General features: G+C 37.5%; 3 protein-coding genes across 3 annotated transcripts in view; all 3 read right to left on the bottom strand.

The window, feature by feature from the left end:
• Positions 1–5,975: 5,975 nt before the first annotated feature.
• Positions 5,976–11,925, bottom strand: lrrc69 (leucine rich repeat containing 69). Its single transcript, XM_053638847.1, has 8 exons — positions 11,591–11,925; positions 11,317–11,443; positions 9,588–9,660; positions 9,279–9,474; positions 9,090–9,161; positions 8,020–8,121; positions 6,977–7,156; positions 5,976–6,089 (listed from the first exon to the last, which is right to left on the bottom strand). The coding sequence occupies exons 1-8, from the start codon at positions 11,765–11,767 to the stop codon at positions 5,976–5,978; spliced, it is 1,041 nt and encodes a 346-aa protein (XP_053494822.1). The 5' UTR covers positions 11,768–11,925.
• A 1,468-nt stretch (positions 11,926–13,393) lies between these two features.
• Positions 13,394–20,898, bottom strand: otud6b (OTU deubiquitinase 6B). Its single transcript, XM_053637691.1, has 7 exons — positions 20,642–20,898; positions 20,192–20,340; positions 19,980–20,078; positions 15,984–16,296; positions 14,955–15,016; positions 13,852–13,958; positions 13,394–13,754 (listed from the first exon to the last, which is right to left on the bottom strand). The coding sequence occupies exons 1-7, from the start codon at positions 20,709–20,711 to the stop codon at positions 13,670–13,672; spliced, it is 885 nt and encodes a 294-aa protein (XP_053493666.1). The 5' UTR covers positions 20,712–20,898; the 3' UTR covers positions 13,394–13,669.
• Positions 20,899–21,462: 564 nt separating this feature from the next.
• zmym4.1 (zinc finger MYM-type containing 4, tandem duplicate 1) overlaps positions 21,463–23,494 on the bottom strand; it is a 28,481-nt gene continuing 26,449 nt past the window's right edge. Inside the window, exon 28 of the mRNA XM_053637690.1 lies at positions 21,463–23,227. Within this exon, the coding sequence (XP_053493665.1) occupies positions 23,014–23,227 (214 nt within the window). The 3' untranslated portion in view covers positions 21,463–23,013. The remainder of the gene's footprint in view (positions 23,228–23,494) is intronic.

Here is a 23,494-nt window from a genome sequence, read left to right on the forward strand (position 1 = left end):
AAAACCATTTTGGTTCTAAGCTATGAGCAGGCAAAAATATTTTCTTTCATGGTCCAATTTCAAGTCTGATTTTAATCCCATTCGCTCTAGCTGTAACGAATGTCAAATACACTCTCTTTATCGTTCATATTATCCATGGTCGGTCTGACTTTTATCCTCAGCTATTCTGCTTTGTGTAGCTGAAGGCATTTGAGTCATTGTTTGGGACTTCAGAACCCGTCTGAGGTTGACGCACAGAGGCACAGCGCCTTCTAGAGGCAGACCAGAGAAAGAGAAGGTGACAGATAGACGGAGGGAAAGAGGGAATTGATTGTGCAGCCATCATGCTGACAATGCCATAGTGCCATGGCAGCGGCTCGACGGGAGATACTTCATTCAGCATAAGATGCAAGACAATAGATTGGCCTGATTGGAGAGTGCTCGTCTCGCTTCAACAGGGCTTCTCTGTGTGATACCGAGTGGCTGTTTTTCTCCCTCTCAGACACACAGCCTTTAATCCAGCAATCAATGACACTCATTTTAATATACCCACTCCACATGGACTGAGAGAGTGCAACTTAGTGGAACCAAAGTCAACTCGAGCTCTAGTGCAGACACTCAGCAAGGTCTCGTTTCAGTTCATGTCTGAGAACAGGAACTAGCATTTCCTCTTGTACCGCAGTTTGTCAATGATATTTTATTCAACAATATTTTATTTATTAAAGAAAGACACATCATACTTTTTTAATATATTTATAGTCACATGGAATGTTAACAAAATAAATTAGTTCCTGCTATCACTTAGCAGTCCCTCCAGGATTTTGCAATTTTGTGATTGCAGAAATCAACACAAAATCAAGCAACTCTGCAATATTTACTGGAGCTTGCAATTTTTCAAAATTACCCCAGATTTTACAAAGATTTGGGCCAAGATGCATCATGTGATGTCATCACAATGCGCATTCAGACAAAGCCCTCTTTGATTCACGTGCGTCGAACATGAGTACAGCTAAAAGGTCTCATTTACCAACAAACATCACTGTGAAAGACCGTGCAAATCAATTTCATGCGATTGCGATTTCGAGAATTCAAGTAGTTTTCTACAAAAACAGCACAAAAAAAAACACCACAAATTGCATCGTAAATTTAGAAAAAATAACCCTCAGCAAAATCGAGCATTTTTGGCCGCAACAGTCACAAAAAAACTTACGTTATAGCAGCTATAAACAGTCATTCCCTCACCAGCCTCAACTTTAATCTTCTCTCTTAAAGTTAATAAAATCCTGAAGCTTGAAGACTTTCCCAGATCTTACCTCTAAATGTTGCAAAGTGCTGATACATTTACATTTACATTTATTCATTTAGCAGACGCTTTTATCCAAAGCGACTTACAAATGAGGAAATACAAGCAAAGCGATATATCAAGCGGAGAACAATACAAGTAGTGCTACCAAGCAGGATTTATAATTCATACTGGAGACTACCTTCAAATAAGCTAAATAAACATCTCCTTAGAGAAAACTTCACCTTCATGTTTATAAGTGCATTCTATAGTTGTTACTATAGAAAATATTACATATTAGCACATTATGAGCACATTAATATTAACTTTGCAGATAAAGCTACTGTCTAAGCTGCTGTTATAGAAAATGAATCAACACCTTCTGACCAATCAGAATTAAGAATTGTACAGAGTTGTACAATTCTACTGTGGTATAAGCATAAAGAAATTAAATGAAATTGTGAATACATCCATAAGTTTTCCCACTTTTTCCCCCATTATCCCATTTTTTCACAAGCTTTCTTCCCATTATCTCTTTTCCTTTTTTTGTTCACCAAATGCTATAAAATCTTTCCAAACATACTATTTAAAAAATAATAAAGGTCTGGCAAGAACACTAAAGGTGCATGCATGATGCCACAAATATGGCAAGTGTCATGTTGTACACCAAAGTTGATGAGATTACACTCTACTGATTATCTATAAAATAGTTATTGCCATTTTTATGAAACCAACTATCAAATGTACCTGAGCCCTTACTAATGACTGCTATTACCAACCATTCACCTACTTTATCATGCCAAGCTTGTGAAATATGGATTTGAACCCCCCCCCCCCCCCCAATAGCAGTTGCGGAAGGCCTCGAGCATGTGATAGGAGCTTAAATAGTCTAACAGACAAGAGGTGTAATGAACAAGCACTTCAATAGATCATTCTGAGCAGACTTGCCAACATCACACTGCCTATACTGAGCTTGGTAAATTAAAACACATGTACAGCTACTTTATAATATCATGCTTTCCCCATGAGAAAGCACAGAGATACGGTACCACAGGCTATAATCCTGTTCCGTAATCATATCAGCGCAGACCTCCTAATTAACATATGGCATGCATGTTCAAAACGTATCGATGCAGTGCTCTCCATACGTTTTCCTACTGTGCGATAGCCTCTTCTCTAACAGCTATTCTTCCCTGCCATTAATGGCAATCAAAGCACTCATTCTTTATTCGGTGCAAACGCTCTCAGATGGAGGGATCACTAGCAGCTGGTGTTTTTGTAATATCCCTGAAACATTGATGCATGAAAACAAGTGTGTGCAGTGTATGTTTGTGTGAAATGAGGCTAGCAAAACAATGAGGTGAGGACTGAGCTCTGTATTAACAAAGTGTTCTTTTGCAGAGGAGGCACACACACACACACACACACACACACACACACACACAAACACACACACACACACGCACACACACACACACGCACACACACACACACACACACACACACACACACACACACACACACACACACACCAGACAAGGCCTGGGGCAGGTTTTCTGCTGCAGGGCCCAACATCTGCTCACTGGAATAATGCATATTTCATACAATACATAGAGTGAGGAAAATAGAGAGAGCGAGAGAGAGAGAGAGAGAATATGAATATCTATCTATCCATCCATTTTCGTCAGGGTCGCATCGATCCAGAACACAGGGCACAAGGGAAAACACCTTTGAATGGAACGCCAGTCCAACACAGAGCACCATACACACACACACATTCACACCTAGGGCCAATTTAGCATAACAGACCACCTACTGCATGTTTTTGACAGTGGGAGGAAACCGGAGAACCCAGATGAGACCCATATGAACACTTGGTGAACATAAAATGAGTTAGGGTTCGAACCCATGAACCTGGAGCTATGATGCTGAAACACTATCCACTGCTCCATACACAGTACAGTTATAACACAGCATGGTTGAATTCTTCAATCTGAAGGTGTTGATTCATTTCCTGTAACAACAATACTAATGCACTTGTTCTAATAAGTTATTGTTTCTATAGCAACAAATTACTTGTTGACTTCTATAGCGGACTTCGGGTTGTGTTGCTTCAGGAAAACAATCCGCTTCGGATGGTAACATATCACACCACCCCGGCATGGGTTATTTTCCTAAAACAGTGCACCCTTTTGTGTGTTAGTCCTTGCATAAACTGGTGCCTATGTGACTCAGTCCCTGGTTTATGAATCAAAAGTCAAAAGCTATGGAGCCAGATGCTTTATAAAAAAGGTATCACTGTATCACTTGTTTCATAAATGCATTTCAATATGTGTATTTCACAATAAAGTCTTCTAAAAATAAGTCCTAGGATGAATACAATCTATAACATTCATCCCAATTACCTAATATATTCCATTTACTTCTATTACACCGTCATATGGTTGCAAATCATCCTAATGGCATGGGTGTGTAAGGGTATGATGTTTTTTTCAAGATGTTACTCTCAGGTTAAACTGAATTATTATTATTATTTTTTTAAATTCAGCCAAGCACATTTTGCTTGAAAAGTCATTTTCACTTTCTTGTCTGTTTCCATCACTCATCTTTATTTTTGTCAATTGTATGTAAGTAAGAATGAAAATCAGTATTCACTACTGTACATGTGATGCATGGTTGAGAAATATTTAATGGGGGATGTCTTTTTTAAAGGCTAGCATTTATTTTACATTTTCAGGAAAAGAAAAAGGAAATAAAGCCAATAAGTGACCAAAAAAAAAAAAAAAGGAAAAGAAATAACAAATTTAATATTGTTCATCTGACAAAGTATTCTGATCTAAACAGTACATTTTTAATCCAGTAAAATAACAAAGAAAAAATGTTATCCAACACAGCCTGCCTATTTTGTCCACCTGTTTCTTCAGATAAAATTTCTATTCCAGTGTAGTAACAGAGTTTGACTGAAGACTGTATAATTAAGTGACTCAATCCTTCTTTTGCACTGGACATTCTCAGAGTTGTCATGACTTTCTTTAGTACACTTTTCCCTGTACTTCAAAACTGATTGAAACAAAATGTCACAATTACGCCCTGTAGCTGAAGCTTTAATTATTCATCAATTAGCGTTTTCCCCTATTCCCTTTTTTTTTTTTTAAATGATTTTTCATTTAGTTTGCAGAGATGTATGGTTCCCCTGCTGTTAACCAGTCCAAAATCATTAGTTTCTGGCTCTTGCAATTAAACCTGCTGCATTATTCATCAGACCCGACTCCGTGGATTGTGCTTGGAGCTCAGAGGGCCTGCATGGGAAATTAACTTGGAGAAATTAAATTCTCTCAGGTTGAACAGATGAACTAAGGGTAGATGTGGAGAACTGAAGAGTTCTAGAGAGAGCTAGGCTACTAAAATGTATCTGCTAGCAAAAGATGATCTATCTTAAACAGTTTTGATACAAAATATGCAATTCTGCTGGACTGGAAATGCACAAAGTATTTATATTTAAAAACCATTTAACTAAATGTGATGAGTTAGAAAGAGAATTTCCAAGTTATGTGGTAAATGTATGAATTAAAAGACTATTGTTATTAGGAGGAAAAAAAAAGCTTACCATTTACTGCACTGTATTTTAGTGTCAATGGTACAAAACCAGTGATGTTCAAATGGTATAAATGGATTGATCTTTCATATATTTCTGCAGAAAACAAGCAAACTAGCTACCTAAGTCCAGAACAAACAGTTGCTATAGTGACAGGCAAGATAAATACTGTCACTACATAACTTCATTGGTCTAGTGCGACTACATTTTTGTCCTGGAAGTCATTGACATGGTGGAAATACTTAAAACAAGCACATCCCCCATAGCAAAAGACCAAAAACATTTTTTTCAAATCTTTTGCTAAAGCTTCATCTCCATTTACCACTATGTGACTTCTCAGTCACCGGCCCACCAGTAAGTATGAACAAATTTGTCATCTATGGATTGCTGGTCCATGTTCTAGGCCGTCCGTCTCACCAGTTTGGAAATACATATTGCATTATAGTGTATGCTTAGAATGTGTCAAATTATATATTATTATTCATTCGCCTTTAGTAACCACTTTATCTTGGTCAGGGTCAATGTGGATTTGGACTCACTTCCATGAACACTGGGTGTGAGGTAGGGATATACCCTAGATGATGCCAGTTCATCTCATGCACACACACATTCAAACCTAGGGCCAATTTGGTGTAATGTAGGAATAATAAGTTTGAAGAAAGTGATTAGTGGAAGCAAAAATGGTAACTAAAATATACTTTGACATAAATTTTAACCCTTTAATATGCTTTACAATGAGTAAAGTCTTAAAGCATATTATTTAGTAACTACTACAATTGAATAAGTTATTTAGTGAGACTAATAGTAAATGTATGTAGTTATGAGAATGAATAATGAAAGTCTGGTCGGGGTCTGAGAGTTTGACGGGTGAAGGGGGGGGGGGAAATGTAAGCACTGACATCAGATGCAATATGACTGGCATGAACTTTCACAGACACTAAAAGTTCTTTCACCGAAACATACAGAACCAGTGAGTGATCATACACTGCCACCTGGTGGCGAATTATATAAAGGATGAACGCATTTCACCTGCTTTTGAAAGCAATAAACTACTAAATGACAGGCTTAGAGGAGACATGTATTACTGGAATTATATTCAGGAATGTGATAGGGCACCTCTTACGGCTTTACTTTAGCGACACTGTAGTAAGAGTGGCTGCTCTTGTTGAAGCAGGAATAAGAGCACAGCAGCACTCGAACTGGAATATTCTGTGAGTTTTTTATCCCCATGTCCTAGGAAAAATAAAGGAGTGCAATGAGACATTTTACACAAAGTGTACAATTAGCAACATAATGAGTCTTTATTGATGACATATACATGTGCACAGTGAAATTCTTTTCTTTGCATACCCCAGCATATCAGGAAGCTGGGGTCAGAGCGGTTAAGGGTTAAGGGCCTTGTTCAAGGGCCCAACAGTGGCAGCTTGGCAGCAATGGGGCTTTAACCCCCGACCTTCTGATCACTAACCCAGAGCTTTAACCGCTGAGCCGCCACTATATATATATATATATATATATATATATATATATATATATATATATATATATATATATAATGTTTTTTTAACATGTGTAATATTTTACACTATTAATGAATCAGTGTGCTCCACCAATATTCCCCATTCGTGTGTATCCTAAAGTCCCATACCCATGCAATTATCTTCTACTGTTGTAGCCCGTCCACCTCAAGTTCCGCCATGTTGTGTATTCTGAGTTGCTTTTCTGCCCACCACGGTTGTAAATAGTGTTAATTTGAGTTACTGTAGCCTTGCTGTCAGCTCAAACCAGTCTGGCCATTCTCCTCTGACCTCTCTCACCAAGCATTTCCGCCCACAGGATGTTTTTTCATTTTCTACACCAACTCTAGAGACTGTTATGTGTCTGAAAATCCCAGGAGATCAACAGTTTCTGAAATGCTCAAACCAGCCCATCTACCCCAGTCTATCTATGTGATTTTATGCATTGTGCTGCTGCCCCACGAGGCCAACTGTGTAAATGACAGGTGTACAAGTGTTCCTTATAAAGTGGCCAGTGAACGTATATGCACATGGATGATTAGATTTCTTCCTCATATTATATTATGAAAACTAAATAAATGAGTGTTAAGACAGTACGTGCACCTTTCGCAGGTTGATGAACTGCACACACTCCACCCAGGTGGTCAGAAAGGGCTCAAAGCAAACGGCACACCTTCCAAACCGAGACAGCATTGTCTCTATATCTGGAAGGAGTAGCGAAGCCCTGGACGCCACAGATGACTTATTTAAATGTTCTTTCAGGATGAATCTGGCAGCATGTTCCTGTGCAGAAAACAATGTTATTAGTTGTCCAAGTACCCACCTGTTCAATTCCTATTTTTTCCTCGCTCCTGCTTCAGTTTGAATCATGATTATTACCACCTGTCACTTCTCATTAGCTTCATTATGTCTCATTAACCAGTGTATATGACTTTGTTTTGCTGAGATTATACAGCATCTCTGAGCTGTGTCCTAGTTTCATCGTCTCCTAGCTTTTAATTTTCACAGCTCTCCAAATCACATAAAATATATTCTGGCTTTGACCTCTGCCTGTCAGGTTTGGATAAATGTGAATTTGCCTGTGACATTCTTCTTTGTTCATGTTTTGACCCAAAAGATGGATTAAGACCACGCTTTGTAGAGCAGCATTAATAAAGAACTTTTACGTTCAGCTGCTAGTTTACAGTATGTCTGGTGCGGGTTATAACATGTAAGATTTCACTATTAAAAAACATGTCAGAAAAACACAGTCAGAAAAACCTCCTCTAATGACACCTTTCTGTGCTTAATCTTTCTGTGTGGAATGGGGTTCACAAATGTTTTGCAGGGATTTATGAACATAATGCAACTAATTAAATATTCTGCGTCCACAATAATAATTTAGCTATATATTGGAGCCTTAGATCTGTTAATCCCAGAACACATTTTTATTACATCGTTGACGTTGTTTGTGCTTGTTTTTGAGGTTTTGAGGTTTGGATTAAACCCAATTAAAAGGAACAGTCGAACGAGCTAAAATAAAAACGCAATACTAAATATAATAATAGTGGTTTATGATTATACATTTAAAAAAAAAACTGACCTCCTGGCTATGCTTGAGTCTTCAAACCCCGCATTGAGAACCTTGGGCCTAAGTTGTACCTCACCTTTAATGAGAGAACTTCCTCCTCTTGAGCGGACGTGAGCAGCTCAAACTGAACAAGATTGTTTCCTTCAAAATATAATTCTTGCAGCTCAAGAACGTGGAACTGAGGGATATATAAAGGCTATTAGAAGACTAATAAAAAAAAAAGTATGTCACTATATTATACATCAACAAATTTATAACCTTTTATCAATTATACAAGACAAAGAGATTTTTTTTTTTGTCTTACTTAGTTCTTGAATTTTTAGAAAAGACCTTTAGCTGTTTAATTATTCTACATACAGTTTATATAGACATACCGACATTTCCAGACACTTGTCATGGCACAAATCGTCAAGTAGATGGAATATATATATATATATATATATATATATATATATATATATATATATATTATAGCACAGCAATTTTCCAATAATTAAAATTTATTATTTGTTATACTTTATATTATATTATACTTTTACAGTTACATTTAATGTTGTACTGTCTGTGAAACAAATTAGTCCTTTTTATCACTTACATTATAAATGCTATAAACAGTCGTTTTCTCTTTTATCCTCTCTCTTGAAGTTCATTTTTTTTTTACAAAGCAGGCATGTTACAGAAAAAGCGCATAAAAGTGCTACGTCCTGAAGACGTCCTCATTTCAGAAAGCTACGGCTTCACCTCTGACTGTTACAAAGCTCTGATACTTGAGCCTCCTTCCAAAAAACAAAAATTAAACTTATGAAATGATGTACTTTTTGTATCTGTTAATGTGCAGGGTTGTCATTATAGGAACGATAACGTAGTGGAACAAGTGCATTAATATAAACCTTGCTGAAACGACTGTCCGAGCTGAAACGACCGTCCGATCAATCAACCTTCGGTCCTATCAGAATCGAGAATTCAACAGTGCTGTGGTATAAATAACCTTAAATTTGACTTATTATATGGGGTTTCATCTGAGAATTTCATTTAAAAACGTATTAGCTGAATGTTTATGGTGTTTTATGCTAATTGTGTCATTTATAAACAAGTCCGCTGTTTGTTACAATGGCAAATGCTTGTCGAAATATGTCAGTGACTTACATCGACTGGAAACATAGACAGGTGGTTTCCAGCAACATCTAACATCTTCAGATTTTTCCATCCAAGAATTCCCTTTGGAAAAACTGGAAATGTTCTGATTCATTCCAGGACTACTGCGTAAAAATGCATCAAACATACCTAAAACAATACACATGTATTGTTCTTATCAACTGTTAACCCAGAACCCACCTCTGGTAGCTCTCTGAGACTGTTTCTAGCCAAGCTCAGTTTCCTCAGATGTGTTAGCTTATACAACTCCTGCGGAATTTCACTCAACTTGTTCCTGGTTAAATTCATCTCTGTCAACTTGCTGACCAGCCCCAGCTCAGCGGGAATCTCTTCTAGCTGATTGTCTGTAATACTGAATCGTTCCAAATTCGAGAGGCTGTAAATGAAAACAATTGTAAGCGTTGTCGGGATGAGAAGCCACGTTGTTATTTTGAATTACCCCTCTTAGTCAATATCACACTCAGTATGAAAGCTGACTAGATAATTCACCTCTTTATAGCTGTAGGAATGGTTTTGATTTTGTTGCTGTTCAGGTTGAGAACAATAAGGTTTGAAAGACCCTCTGAAAAATAAAAAAGAATTGATTTAAATAAATAAAATTCAATTTGTAATGCAATCATACCGTACAGAACATTGTGTACAGTCATTAATTAAGTCTTAAACATCTGGATTTCTGGTATAGAAATATTGGCACCCCAAAAATTAATATATAAAAGAATAACATGAGCACTAAATTATGTTTTGAGCTTACATACAGGGACATTGTGTTTGAAACTAATAATAAAAAAACGTTTTTAAGTAGTACAGTTTGCCCCCCAAAAAACGTTGCAATAAGACTCACCGTTAATATTTTATGACGCCTGCCCTGTAGAAAATAACAACACTCTTCCTGTAACATCTAGCAAAGTTGGAGATAGCTGTAGAAGGTCTTGGTCCACACTTCCAATAAGTCATTTATATTTATAGGTTTGTGCCTGTAGGCTTCCCTCTTCAATTCAAACCACAGGTTTTCGGCAGGACTCCAAATCCAAAGACTGAAATGCTCGATGCTAAACTTTTGATTTTCTAGTTCTTTAACCATTTCTGTGACTCAGCTCATGTTTAGCCAAGTCAGGAGGTTGTCCTGTGAGCATTACATTCAGTATAACCGCATTATTGTGATATTGCTTTTATTCAACAGTTTTATAAATAAGAAATGAATATTGAGTAAGTGAAATTTCGGACACAACATGGCCGAATAAGTTGTTTATTTTGCTCCGCTAGCATCCCAAAGAATCCACACTCGCTGATGGCCATTTGGTGTGCTGGCTCACAATGATTTGTACGTTCCCGTTATGAAATTGGTGTCCCTTCTTCCTTTTCATCTTCATCTGATGAGCTTTCATACATTACGTCTGAAGTTATAGTCCTGAAAAAAGTATTATTTGCCATGTCTGTTGATGATAACCATTTCAGTGGGAATGTCGCTAGAATTGGAATATTACGTAGCGAGCACAGACAAGCGGACTAATTGGGATGTTTCACTGAACACACAGTGAAACATCCCAGTGCGGTTATACCAAATATAAGCACTCTTGAAACATCATTCGTCCAATCAAATTAGTGGACAGGAACTAATTGATCTATAATAACGGATTTAAGACTTGAGACTTCTCCAGAACTTTGTCCCGGACCATTAATTTTCTGTACCACTTATCCTACACAGGGTCACGGGGCGCCTGGAGCCTATCCCAGGGAACTCGGGGCACAAGTCGGGGGACATCCTGGGCGGCATGCCAACCCTTCACAGGGCTCAATCATACACACACTCACAAAACCATTCACACATTATGAACAATTTAAAGATGCCAATCAGCCTACAACGCATGTCTTTGGACTGGCGGAGGAAACCGGAGTACCTGGAGGAAACCCCTGAAGCACGAGAACATGCAAACTCGACACGCACAGGGCAGAGACGGGAATTGAACCCCCAACCCTAGACGTGTGAGGCACATTGAACCGGTGGAAAGGTTCAAAGTGGGGGTGAATACTTTTGCATATCACTGTATCATTTTCATGTTTGTGAATAATTCTGGAGGGCAACTGTAGTGAGATTACTGCATATTATTTTAATAGTATTCCCTTATTTATTCTCTCATCGTGACATTCATGGATTAAAAAAAAAACATACAAACAAACAAACAAACAAAAAAAACACTTTAGTTTGGTTGTAACTCACCTAGAACCTCTGGATGCAGTGTGGAAATCTGATTCCTGAACAAATACAGCTTTTTCAAGCTGTGCAGATGCTTCAGGACCGGTGGCACCTCCTCGAAAGCGTTATTGCCCAGGTTAATCTCTGTCAACTAAAGTAGCAAATACTCAAATGTAAATTATATATATATATATATATATATATATATATATATATATATATATATATATATATATATATATATATATATATATATATATGTCTTGAACTGTTGATTTAAACAGTCTTGTTCACCCACCTGCCGCATGCCCTGCAGTCCGAGAGGCAGAGTCGTGAGGCGGTTGTTGTTTAAACGGAGCCCTAAAACCCGAGTTAACTTTGCAAAACATTTAGAAAGCTCAGTTATGTTCCTCGAGCTCAAATTTAACGACTTGCTGTTAGCTTTGAGTGCTAGAATTACCAAATCATTGGCCATTTGCCTAAAACACGCTCAAAAATCCTTCAGTTCAGCGATTTGTTCACGTTCCCATAGAAACATGGGTCGCACACTGTCGCACTATTAAGTGTGTATATAAACCTGTAACCGCTCTATTCTAAACATACTAGTTAGTACGGTAGTATGCTGGAAATGAAACTGCACAACACTGCCCTCTAGTGTCTATTAAGTACTGAAGACCGCAAACTCGCGATTTCGACTTAGCTCGTTATTTCAGGGTATTATCTACCCAAGATATTATGGAGAAAAAAACAAAAACAACAACAATAGAAACCCTCATAGAATTTGTATTGGTGTTAATGGAAACTAATGGTCCCTGTGGGCATCTACTGGTAATTTTTTGCATTCTATTGGTGGCATGTTATGTTTAGTGGATACCATTAAGGACCAATAATGTTAATCATTTTAATGGTTATAATGGGGAATTGTATTGGCTTCAATAGAAACTGTAAGGGTCCCTGTGGGTCTCTACTGGTAATTTGTTGTGTTCGGTTGGTGGCATGTTACGTCTAGTAGATACCATTAAGGACCAATAATATTAATGGTTATAATGGGAATTGTATTGGTTTTAAAAGAAACTGTAAGGGTCCCTGTGGGTCTCTACTGGTAATTTGTTGTGTTCAGTTGGTGGCATGTTATGTCTAGTGGATACCATTAAGGACCAATAATGTTAACGGTTATAATGGGAATTGTATTGGTTTTAATAGAAACTGTAATGGTCCCTGTGGGTCTCTACGGGTAATTTGTTGCGTCCTATTGGTGTCATGTTATGTCTAGTAGATACCATTAAGGATGAATAATGGTAATGCTTTTAATGGTTATCTGATGGTTTGTAATGGTATTTCTAGTGGAAACCATTAGATTTTTTTCTTAACATGGTAGTTATTATCTAGTTATTTTGACATATTCAATAAATTAGCCTTACTGGTAGACTGTCAAAATAACAAGATAAATAGAAAATATAGTTATCAAGCCAGAATCACAAACTTTATTTCAAGATGTTATTGTGACATAACTTGTTATATCAAGTTAACTTATTTCAACATTATCTCATTATTCTGACATACTCTGTAGCACTCCACAATCTACCAATAAGACTAATTTATTGAAATAAGTTCACTAAAAATGACTTAAGTGTAAATATTGACAATGTCTTGAATTAACCAGCTAACTCGAAATAATGAGACATTAGGTTGTTAGATATTAACTCTATTAATATGAATTATTTCTAGTTATCTTGTTTGAACATGATCTTGTTTTCATATCTCGTTATTTCAAAATTAGAAATTACCAAGTCGAAATAACTACATACTGTATCCTGAAATAAGTTATTCACATTAATGAGAGATAAACTTACTTCCACTTAAATCATTTCTAGTTACAATATTTCAACATTATCTCGTTATTCCAAAATAGTAAAGTAAATTTATCTTATTGATAGTATTCAACACCCCACAATCCAAGTTGAAATTATGATAAATTATCTTGTTATTTCATCATTACCTCATTTCAACATAAAACCTAACACTCCACTATCTATAAATAAGACTCATTTATTGAATATCTTAAAGCCACAAAATGCTTTCAAATAAGGAAGAAACTTTGCATTTAATTTTTTTATTTATTCCAACACAAGCTTCTTTGTAGCCCATTTCCTCAGACCTAATCACTGCACATTTATAAACTATGATGATATCCTGGGAATATTGCGCATAAATTGATGAGCTAATTGACAAGCAATCTAACAGCCATCATCGCTTGGTTCTTCTGGAAGCCTTCTCTCCACTGTTTCAGCATCTACTCTAAATCTGGAATAACCGAAGCCACATGTTTGTGTATTTTCCTCCATCCAATTGGAAAAAGATTCCAGGACAAACGATTTCAGTTTTGTTCTTCACCCGCTGCATCTTTCAGTGGTTCCACAGAGTTATAGTGCTCGCCCAGTCCATATGCATGCCTCATGTAACTGTAAAATGTTAAGGACAGAAAAATTAACCATATTGTCATGGAATACAATAAATAAATACATAAATAAAATGGGGGAATTTTTATTAGATATTTACACAAGAGTGATGGGTGGCTTGTCATACTCTTCACCAATAATAACAGCAGGAGTCTCCGCTTGAATAACCTCTATTGGTAACTTGAGGACGTGAGTAAGAGCTCTTAACTATGAGGGGGAAACAGAATCAATGGAAAAGTATCGATCAACAAGTCCAATTTATTGAATGAACAAGATAACTATAAATGGTGTAAATATTGACTTGAAGGTGTGCGTTCGAACTGTATAATGTACAGGTAGTTCCAGTCAGTTTAATCACCGTTCTAAATTAATATGCTCCCTATAAACAACTGTAACCATAGTAACATACAGTTACAGTTGCATACAGTAGTTAAACTCACAGCTTCAATATTATCGATCTCTCTCTCTCTAATAACTATTTATTATAATTCATTCATTCAAATAAATGTAATGTTATCGTACTACTTTATCTCTGTCTATGATTTAAGGGGAACAGAGTTCTAGATCTAACGACCTGTATATAAAATAACTAACGAAAATTAACCATTATTTTTATACTTTCAGTCACATTTCGCAAACATCAATGACAGATTTAATTGTCAATGCTGGCAAGTGACCATGGTATAAGTGGGATAATTCACAGCTAGGTGTGCGTTACACGATTTTAATTCGCTCCGTGCCGAGTGGTTGTTTGCCTCCACCTTGTGCATTAAAATCGTGAAATGCACACTTAGCCATGGATTATCCCTTACATAACTCATTATTTCTAGTTATGATATTTCAACATATCGTTATTTATAGTTATCTTGTTTTTCCATATCTCATTTATTTCAAAGTAAGATCCTTAGAAATAACTAATGAAGTCAAAATAACTACGTATCTTGAAATAACGAGTTATTGGAATGAATGAGATATTAAATTACTTTGACTTAACTCATTTCTAGTTACCTTATTTTAACATTTTCTCATTATTTCAATATATTTTGTTATTTTGGCACAATCTTGTTATTCCGAAATAATAACCCCCCACCCCCCAATTATTTTAATTGCATTTTATTTTAAATGCAATTAAAATAAAAGTTGAAACTGAGTGCAAGGTTCTAGATCAGGATTCTAATATGGGAACTTTATCAGAATTTGTACCTCTAATTGTCCACCCCAAGCTGCTGTTTCTGCAACATCACTGCAGTACTTCTCAAATTCATCTGTATACAAGAAAAGACAAAGTTGTTGTTGTTTATTTAAAAAGCAGACACTCTAGGGATTCTATTTATTTTACTTAACTATTTTATGCCACATGACTCATGCAACAAGTGTGTACTTATAACGTGCTTACAACTAACTTGTGTCGCATGCGTTCTACAACATTAAAGGTAACAGTTAATACCGCTTAAAACTATGATGGTTTATCCTTTAATACATTGTTTAAACAATAGTAATCATTGTGATATAAGATGAATAAAACACTTCAGGATGAGCTGTTGTAGGAAAATAATCAACTTTGGGGTGATAACAGTAACTCTGATTTTGTCTGGCCGCTTCACACCAGCTTGTCGTTGATTAATTTCCTAGACCATCATGCCTGGTAGGAGATGTAAGGAGGAAAAAAAACTCCTATACACTTGCAACCTTAATCAATTTTCACACCATGGAAATTACCCAGCTTTTTACAAAATTGTAGGGTATAAGGATATATATATAAACAAAATACAATATGGTTAAAACATAATTTTTGAATGTCTGAAACAAGGAACCAAATGGGACAGAGTTTCTCGGGAGCAGAATTAGTAAAAAAAAAAAAAAAAAAAAAAAATTTTAAAAGCATCCAAGAAAGGAGCACAGTGATGGAGACTATCTCAAAGTTTATGCAATTATAACGTATGCTGAATACTGTAATAACTAATTACTGACACATGCTTTGTTCTGTTTGCATTAAATAAACTGCTTTACTTTTTGCTTCAGAGTCACTTTTACTTGCACAGATGAGGACACCTACATGGCTTTTTTTTTTCCCTCATTTGTATTCTTTCTACTGCAATTTTTATATACATACATACAAAATCAACAAACTTACCAGTCTATATACCTTTAAAAATGCTGAAAACAAATGCACCTGTGAAATTACACTTTATGCACACACCTAAATGTGTGGCCTTTAGTGCAGCTGCTCACCTGCAGTGTACATGTCCCCAGTGTTGGGGTTGGTAAGAAAGGGCAGGAAATCGTCCTCATGGCTCCTCATGTACTGAGCTGTTTGAACTCTGAGCTCCTGGATCCCGAGAGAACAGCCGCGCCCTGTTAGCTGATCCTCTACTGCACGATACATGCAATGGCCATCAGACGAGATCTCTTTAATCTGCAGCTGCTTCACTGCCAGTTTCTGACTTAGTTTTAGTCCTTCCTGATGTCTAGACCCCGACAGATTCTCTACTTCGGCCTCAGCGATGCGGTTCTCTCGCTCCTTCTCCTGAGCTGCTTTCTTGTCCTGGAAAATGTCCCACAAAACAATTAGAGCTGTGACCAGTCGGAATATAGGTCAACTCACACTTTATTGCTGTCAGCGCTGTTGAATTCTTGAATCTGAATGGTCAGAAGACGTCGATTCATTCGCATTCTGGTTTCTCAGTAAAGTGACAGGGTGCATTTTATGAAATACTAAGTGGTGACTATAGCTGCTATACTGGCACTGATAACTTGTCTTGCGGGCATTCCACGGCATTAAATGTAACTCCAAATGGTTAAAAATACACAGCATCATTCTTTAAGTGAAAATTTTAATTATTAGCAAACTGATGTGCTAGAAAAAGAATAAGACACTTCAAGATGTGCTGTTATTGGAAAATAATTCTCTTCAGGATGGTAACAGTAACCCTGCTTCATGTCAAACCACCTCAGCAAACTCTAACTGACCATGACTGATGTTCTCAGTCGCAATGAACCAACCTAAACGTCCTCACAATATACACTAGCAGCCAAAAGTTTAGAAACACTCATTCTTTATTTTTCCCATATTTTAGAATAATAATAATAAAGTTATCAAAACTCTGGAATAACACAAATGGAACTATGGGAATTGTGTCATGATAAAATAATTAAATAAATAAATCAAAAATAATTTAATATTTTAGCATCTTCAAAGTAGACACCCTTTTGGCCTAGAATTTCCAGAAATGTATTCTTGGTATTTTCTCAACCGATTTCTTGAGGAATCTCTCCGAGATGCTTTTTAAACAGTGTTAAAGAAGTTAATTGCCTGCTTTCTGGAATATTTCGCTCCGAGTCGTTAGTTTAAAATAAATATTTTTTGTAAATAAAATGTTAGTTTTCTAATGAAAGAAATGAATACGTTAGCACAATTATATTTTTGTCTACAACACCGATTTCAAACATTTAATCATACACCTTCAGATCAAAAGGCTTTTAAGATCATGAGAAACATTTCAGTCAAGTGTCCCCAAACTTCTGACCGGTAGTGTGTATGCAGCAGTGAATGCAAAGCCTAGGGGAGAGAGAGGGAGAGAGAGAAATGCAAACTGACAGAACCCTAGAGAGACACAGATATACAGAGAGGAACACAGAGACAGACAGACAGAGAGAGACAGGCAGACAAAGAGATATCCACAACGACAGAAACACAGACACATAAACCCAAAAACAGACAGAGAGAGAGAGAGAGAGAGACACAAACAGAGAGGCAGACACACAGAGGGACAGGTATGAGTGTGAGACAGACAGGTATTAGAGTGAGACAGACAGACAGACAGGTATTAGAGTGAGACAGACAGACAGACAGGTATTAGAGTGAGACAGACAGACAGACAGACAGGTATTAGAGTGAGACAGACAGACAGACAGACAGGTATTAGAGTGAGACAGACAGACAGACAGACAGGTATTAGAGTGAGACAGACAGACAGACAGACAGGTATTAGAGTGAGACAGACAGACAGACAGACAGGTATTAGAGTGAGACAGACAGACAGACAGGTATTAGAGTGAGACAGACAGACAGACAGGTATTAGAGTGAGACAGACAGACAGACAGACAGGTATTAGAGTGAGACAGACAGACAGACAGACAGGTATTAGAGTGAGACAGACAGACAGACAGACAGACAGGTATTAGAGTGAGACAGACAGACAGACAGACAGGTATTAGAGTGAGACAGACAGACAGGTATTAGAGTGAGACAGAGACAGACAGACAGGTATTAGAGTGAGACAGACAGACAGGTATTAGAGTGAGACAGACAGACAGGTATTAGAGTGAGACAGACAGACAGACAGGTATTAGAGTGAGACAGACAGACAGACAGGTATTAGAGTGAGACAGACAGACAGACAGACAGACAGGTATTAGAGTGAGACAGACAGACAGACAGGTATTAGAGTGAGACAGACAGACAGGTATTAGAGTGAGACAGACAGACAGACAGACAGGTATTAGAGTGAGACAGACAGGTATTAGAGTGAGACAGACAGACAGACAGGTATTAGAGTGAGACAGACAGACAGACAGGTATTAGAGTGAGACAGACAGACAGACAGACAGGTATTAGAGTGAGACAGACAGACAGGTATTAGAGTGAGACAGACAGACAGGTATTAGAGTGAGACAGAGACAGACAGACAGGTATTAGAGTGAGACAGACAGACAGGTATTAGAGTGAGACAGACAGACAGGTATTAGAGTGAGACAGACAGACAGACAGGTATTAGAGTGAGACAGACAGACAGACAGACAGACAGACAGACAGACAGGTATTAGAGTGAGACAGACAGACAGACAGACAGACAGGTATTAGAGTGAGACAGACAGACAGGTATTAGAGTGAGACAGACAGACAGGTATTAGAGTGAGACAGACAGACAGACAGGTATTAGAGTGAGACAGACAGACAGACAGACAGGTATTAGAGTGAGACAGACAGACAGGTATTAGAGTGAGACAGACAGACAGGTATTAGAGTGAGACAGACAGACAGGTATTAGAGTGAGACAGACAGACAGACAGACAGGTATTAGAGTGAGACAGACAGGTATTAGAGTGAGACAGACAGACAGACAGGTATTAGAGTGAGACAGACAGACAGACAGACAGACAGGTATTAGAGTGAGACAGACAGACAGACAGACAGGTATTAGAGTGAGACAGACAGACAGGTATTAGAGTGAGACAGAGACAGACAGACAGGTATTAGAGTGAGACAGAGACAGACAGACAGGTATTAGAGTGAGACAGACAGACAGGTATTAGAGTGAGACAGACAGACAGACAGGTATTAGAGTGAGACAGACAGACAGACAGGTATTAGAGTGAGACAGACAGACAGGTATTAGAGTGAGACAGACAGACAGGTATTAGAGTGAGACAGACAGACAGACAGACAGGTATTAGAGTGAGACAGACAGGTATTAGAGTGAGACAGACAGACAGACAGGTATTAGAGTGAGACAGACAGACAGACAGACAGACAGGTATTAGAGTGAGACAGACAGACAGACAGACAGACAGGTATTAGAGTGAGACAGACAGACAGGTATTAGAGTGAGACAGACAGACAGGTATTAGAGTGAGACAGACAGACAGACAGACAGGTATTAGAGTGAGACAGACAGACAGACAGGTATTAGAGTGAGACAGACAGACAGACAGACAGGTATTAGAGTGAGACAGACAGACAGACAGACAGACAGGTATTAGAGCGAGACAGACAGACAGACAGGTATTAGAGCGAGACAGACAGACAGACAGGTATTAGAGCGAGACAGACAACCAGCCAGAAAGGTATTAGAGTGAGACAGACAACCAGCCAGAAAGACATTAGAATGAGACAGACAGACAGACATTAGAGTAAGACAGACAGACATTAGAGTGAGTGAGACAGACAGACAGACGTTAGAGTGAGACAGACAGACAGACAGACGTTAGAGTGAGACAGACAGACAGACAGACGTTAGAGTGAGACAGACAGACGTTAGAGTGAGACAGACAGACAGACAGACGTTAGAGTGAGACAGACAGACGTTAGAGTGAGAGACAGACGTTAGAGTGAGAGACAGACAGACAGGTATTAGGGTGAGACAGACAGACAGACGTTAGAGTGAGACAGACAGACACACAGACAGACAGGTATTAGAGTGAGACAGACAGACCGTTCAACTCACCCTTCTCTTCTGGGCTTTGGATAATCGGGTCTGTTTCAGATCTGCTTGCTCTCCGCCGCACACATTCATGCACTCCACATCATCTGTAACCTCATCAACCTTCACACAATAATAATAATAATAATCGTTTCCGGTTACCTCCAGAACTGAATCACACACAGCCTGAATACTGAATCATCCCAATCATCAGCACAGGATTGTCTATACCCCACCTTCACTTCAGCAGAAGTGTGCAGCTGTCCGAGCTCATTCTCGTGTTTCTGATTCAGCTCAGCTTCTAGCTTGGTGATGTCCTCAGTCAGCTGCTTCCTCCTTTTCTTGTCATTTTTAGGTACAGCATTTTTCATACTCTGGATTTTAGCTACAGAAGGTGGAAACACAAGCAGAAATAAAGGCTGAATCCAAAACAGTCCCATGCTGCCTATATTACCACACTACTTAGTGTATAAAACACTGGTTTTTCTAACCTAATTAGTGCACTATATATTCAAACCATTTGAGATTCAGCCCTTCTGCTGCCGAACCATTCTGAAATAATGGTTAAAACAGTGCACTTTAAACCTGTAGTCTCGTTAAGCAAGTTAAACTGTAAATAATAATAATCATTAAAAAAAAACAAAAACAAAACAAGAACACTTGTGCTAAATGAAAAAGTGTCCCACCTTGCAGCTCTTTCTTCTCCTTGCGATGCTGTTTGGCTAACAGCTCCTCGGCTGTTTCTGTTTGCTCCATGTTAGAAAGGCTAGCTAACCGTGTTCACACAACAACTCAGCAATACATTAAATATTAAATACATTATTCTTTCGCCATTTGCACAGTAAAGTTAAAATGAATCGCAGGTGTAATGAAGTTCAGGGTTTCAGGTCTGTGTCATGCTCTCGAAGGGATGTGAGCTCAGAAACTATCATTGTCATCGTCGACGCCATTGCTACATAAAAGTCCCCTCCTTCTCTGTAGCGACCTCAATACTCAAGCAGCCAAGAAGTGATTTATATCCATACTTCTTTCCTTTCTTTTCATAAAGAATTAACCAAATGTGGGATTGATAATCCAATATGCTAAGAAATATTTATTTGAATATACACTCCTCGGCAAAAAAAAAAAGAGAGAGAGAGAGAAAAGAAACAAAATGGGCCAAGCCGCAAACGGCAAAATATTAAGCTTTTAATGGTCTTAACAACAAATAATTAACAAGAATTAAACAAATAGATAAAGCTACTTAGTATGGAATAGCCTTTCCCTTTTAAATGCACTTTAAATGTTTAAGCCTTTTGGGTAAACTTGAGGACAGCTTTTTATTTATTTTATTTTATATTTACTTTATTTCCATCTTGTACACCTAAACGTGTTAGTTAGAATTTTTACATCAAACATTTTAATCATTATCATGAATTTACCTTTGTGTACACAAAGATTTTATAACTGAATTTCTTGTTTCTAGCGTTTCCTCCAAACAGTTCACTGGTGGCACAGGAGTCAGGTCTCAGGAGTGCATTTGTTTAATTCTTGTTCATTTTCTGACTAATGATTTGGGGTTACAATTAGACAATTAAGAGTGTAACATTTTGCCATTTTAGGCTTGGCCCCCTTTTTTTTTTTTTTTTTGCCCAGGATCCTCCATGTTATGTATGGATGTAACCGAATACAAATACATTATTCATTTACAGAGATTCATTAAACAATGCACAGATACAGGTACAAATAGGAGACACACCATTTGTTTGAGTGATAAACAAACTCATTTTGTGGTAACCCCTAAATATTGAGCCTCACACTTTAGAGAACCTGGATGTGTAAGCAGGTCATCATTGGTAAAGTGTAACACTTCAATCCTTCTATTCATTACTAGTAAATGTTCTAGCTTATGAGTCAACAGAAACAAGTGAAGGGACACAAAAGTTGCTCAAGCACTTTTTTTTGTGTGTGTTGTGATTGTGAATAACAAAAACTTGTGACATATCACTAATGATGTTCAGACCTCAGGTTCAGACCATGCTGATAGACAAACAGGTAACAGCATCTCAAATTCATTAATTTTCCAATTCAATTCTTACACCAAATTATACAAAATAATATCAAACGAATATCTGCACAGGTAAATAAGGAACATTTAACAGATTTGTGCGTAAAAATATGGTGTGTAAAGGAAAACGGCACATGATGTTCAGCTATACTGCCTAAATAATAAGATTATCAATGTATCCTGTAGCGCTGCTGAGAAAAACTTCATCAGTATTTAATTTTTATTCTTTTCAATAAATCATGAAATTTGACTTATTTAATTAAAAAAAAAGCATTAGTTATTTAAATTATTAAAAGGATTTGCTGGTTTATGTTTTTTTTAGCCATAAAAAAATAAAGAAAAGAAAATCTGCACTCAAACACAAAAGAGAAGTGTGGAAGCATTCTTAGACATACACTGAGACAGGGTCTGATTTCATAAAATCAAAAAAAAAACAAAAACACTGATTCCAAACCATAATACATACTTTGACAAAAAATGGGTGAAACCTTGAAACAGGCAATCTATTGTATTGTAGTGTTGCCGAATACCACACGGAGTGAATGAATTGTTTCCACAATGAGAATTAGTTTACTCAAGCAGGTAATTGAAACGCACTATACAACAGTTAGTATCATGCTTTGCCACGCAGAACCGAAGCGATTCTTCAAATGTGTCAATTGTTATAACGGTGTAATGTCAAATAATACGTCGTTTTATTACGAAGCATTTTGAACACGCCATGATAAACCGCAAACTGAACACGAAGCACCGCAGAATGATTTACAGGATTGAAATGAAGACTGTAAGCTCATGGATTTGGAGTCCAGCAACGTTCGCATTAGGGAGCACTGTTACGTCCTCAACAATGTCTCCAACATCATAAGATCCGTAGCGAGCACTCAGCACAGCACAATGTGGCCATGTAAAATAAAAAGAACCATCCCAGAGGATTTGATCTCCTCCTGCTAGAACACAAGTGTTTCACTGTTTTAAAGCCTCGAGTCTGTGAAAGTACAAATCACTGTTGTATTATTCTGAATCAGTTTGGTTGTCTGGTTCAGACATGTTCAGTTGCTTTTCTCTCTCCAGGTGGATCTCTCGAACGGTGAGGATGCGTGTGAGCATGCTCTCCAGCTCCCCGTCATCCAGTGACATGTGGGAGAACCACAAGGGGCTGTTGGGGACACACGAGCGCTCGGGACGCAGGTAAAAGACAGATGTGCGTTGCTTTACCATGCCTGAGCTAGAAGGATCAAAAGACTTGTGTTAGACTGCAATGTAATATGACAACTATAATTGTTTCTAATATTTGCACATTAGAAAATGAGAGAAAAAAGTAAGAAAGAAGGTATGAAAGGAGGAAATTCAATGAAAGTATCAAGAATGTATAACGATAAATGGTACGTTGCTTTTTAGTTCTAATAGAGGGCAAGGGACAGTCACAGAAAACAAATCTCAGTATGAAAATATAAATGTAAGTAGTAAAGAATAGTGTTTGATTCCTCCGATT

Source organism: Ictalurus furcatus, chromosome 12, assembly GCF_023375685.1.
Source record: "Ictalurus furcatus strain D&B chromosome 12, Billie_1.0, whole genome shotgun sequence".
NCBI lineage: Eukaryota > Metazoa > Chordata > Actinopteri > Siluriformes > Ictaluridae > Ictalurus > Ictalurus furcatus.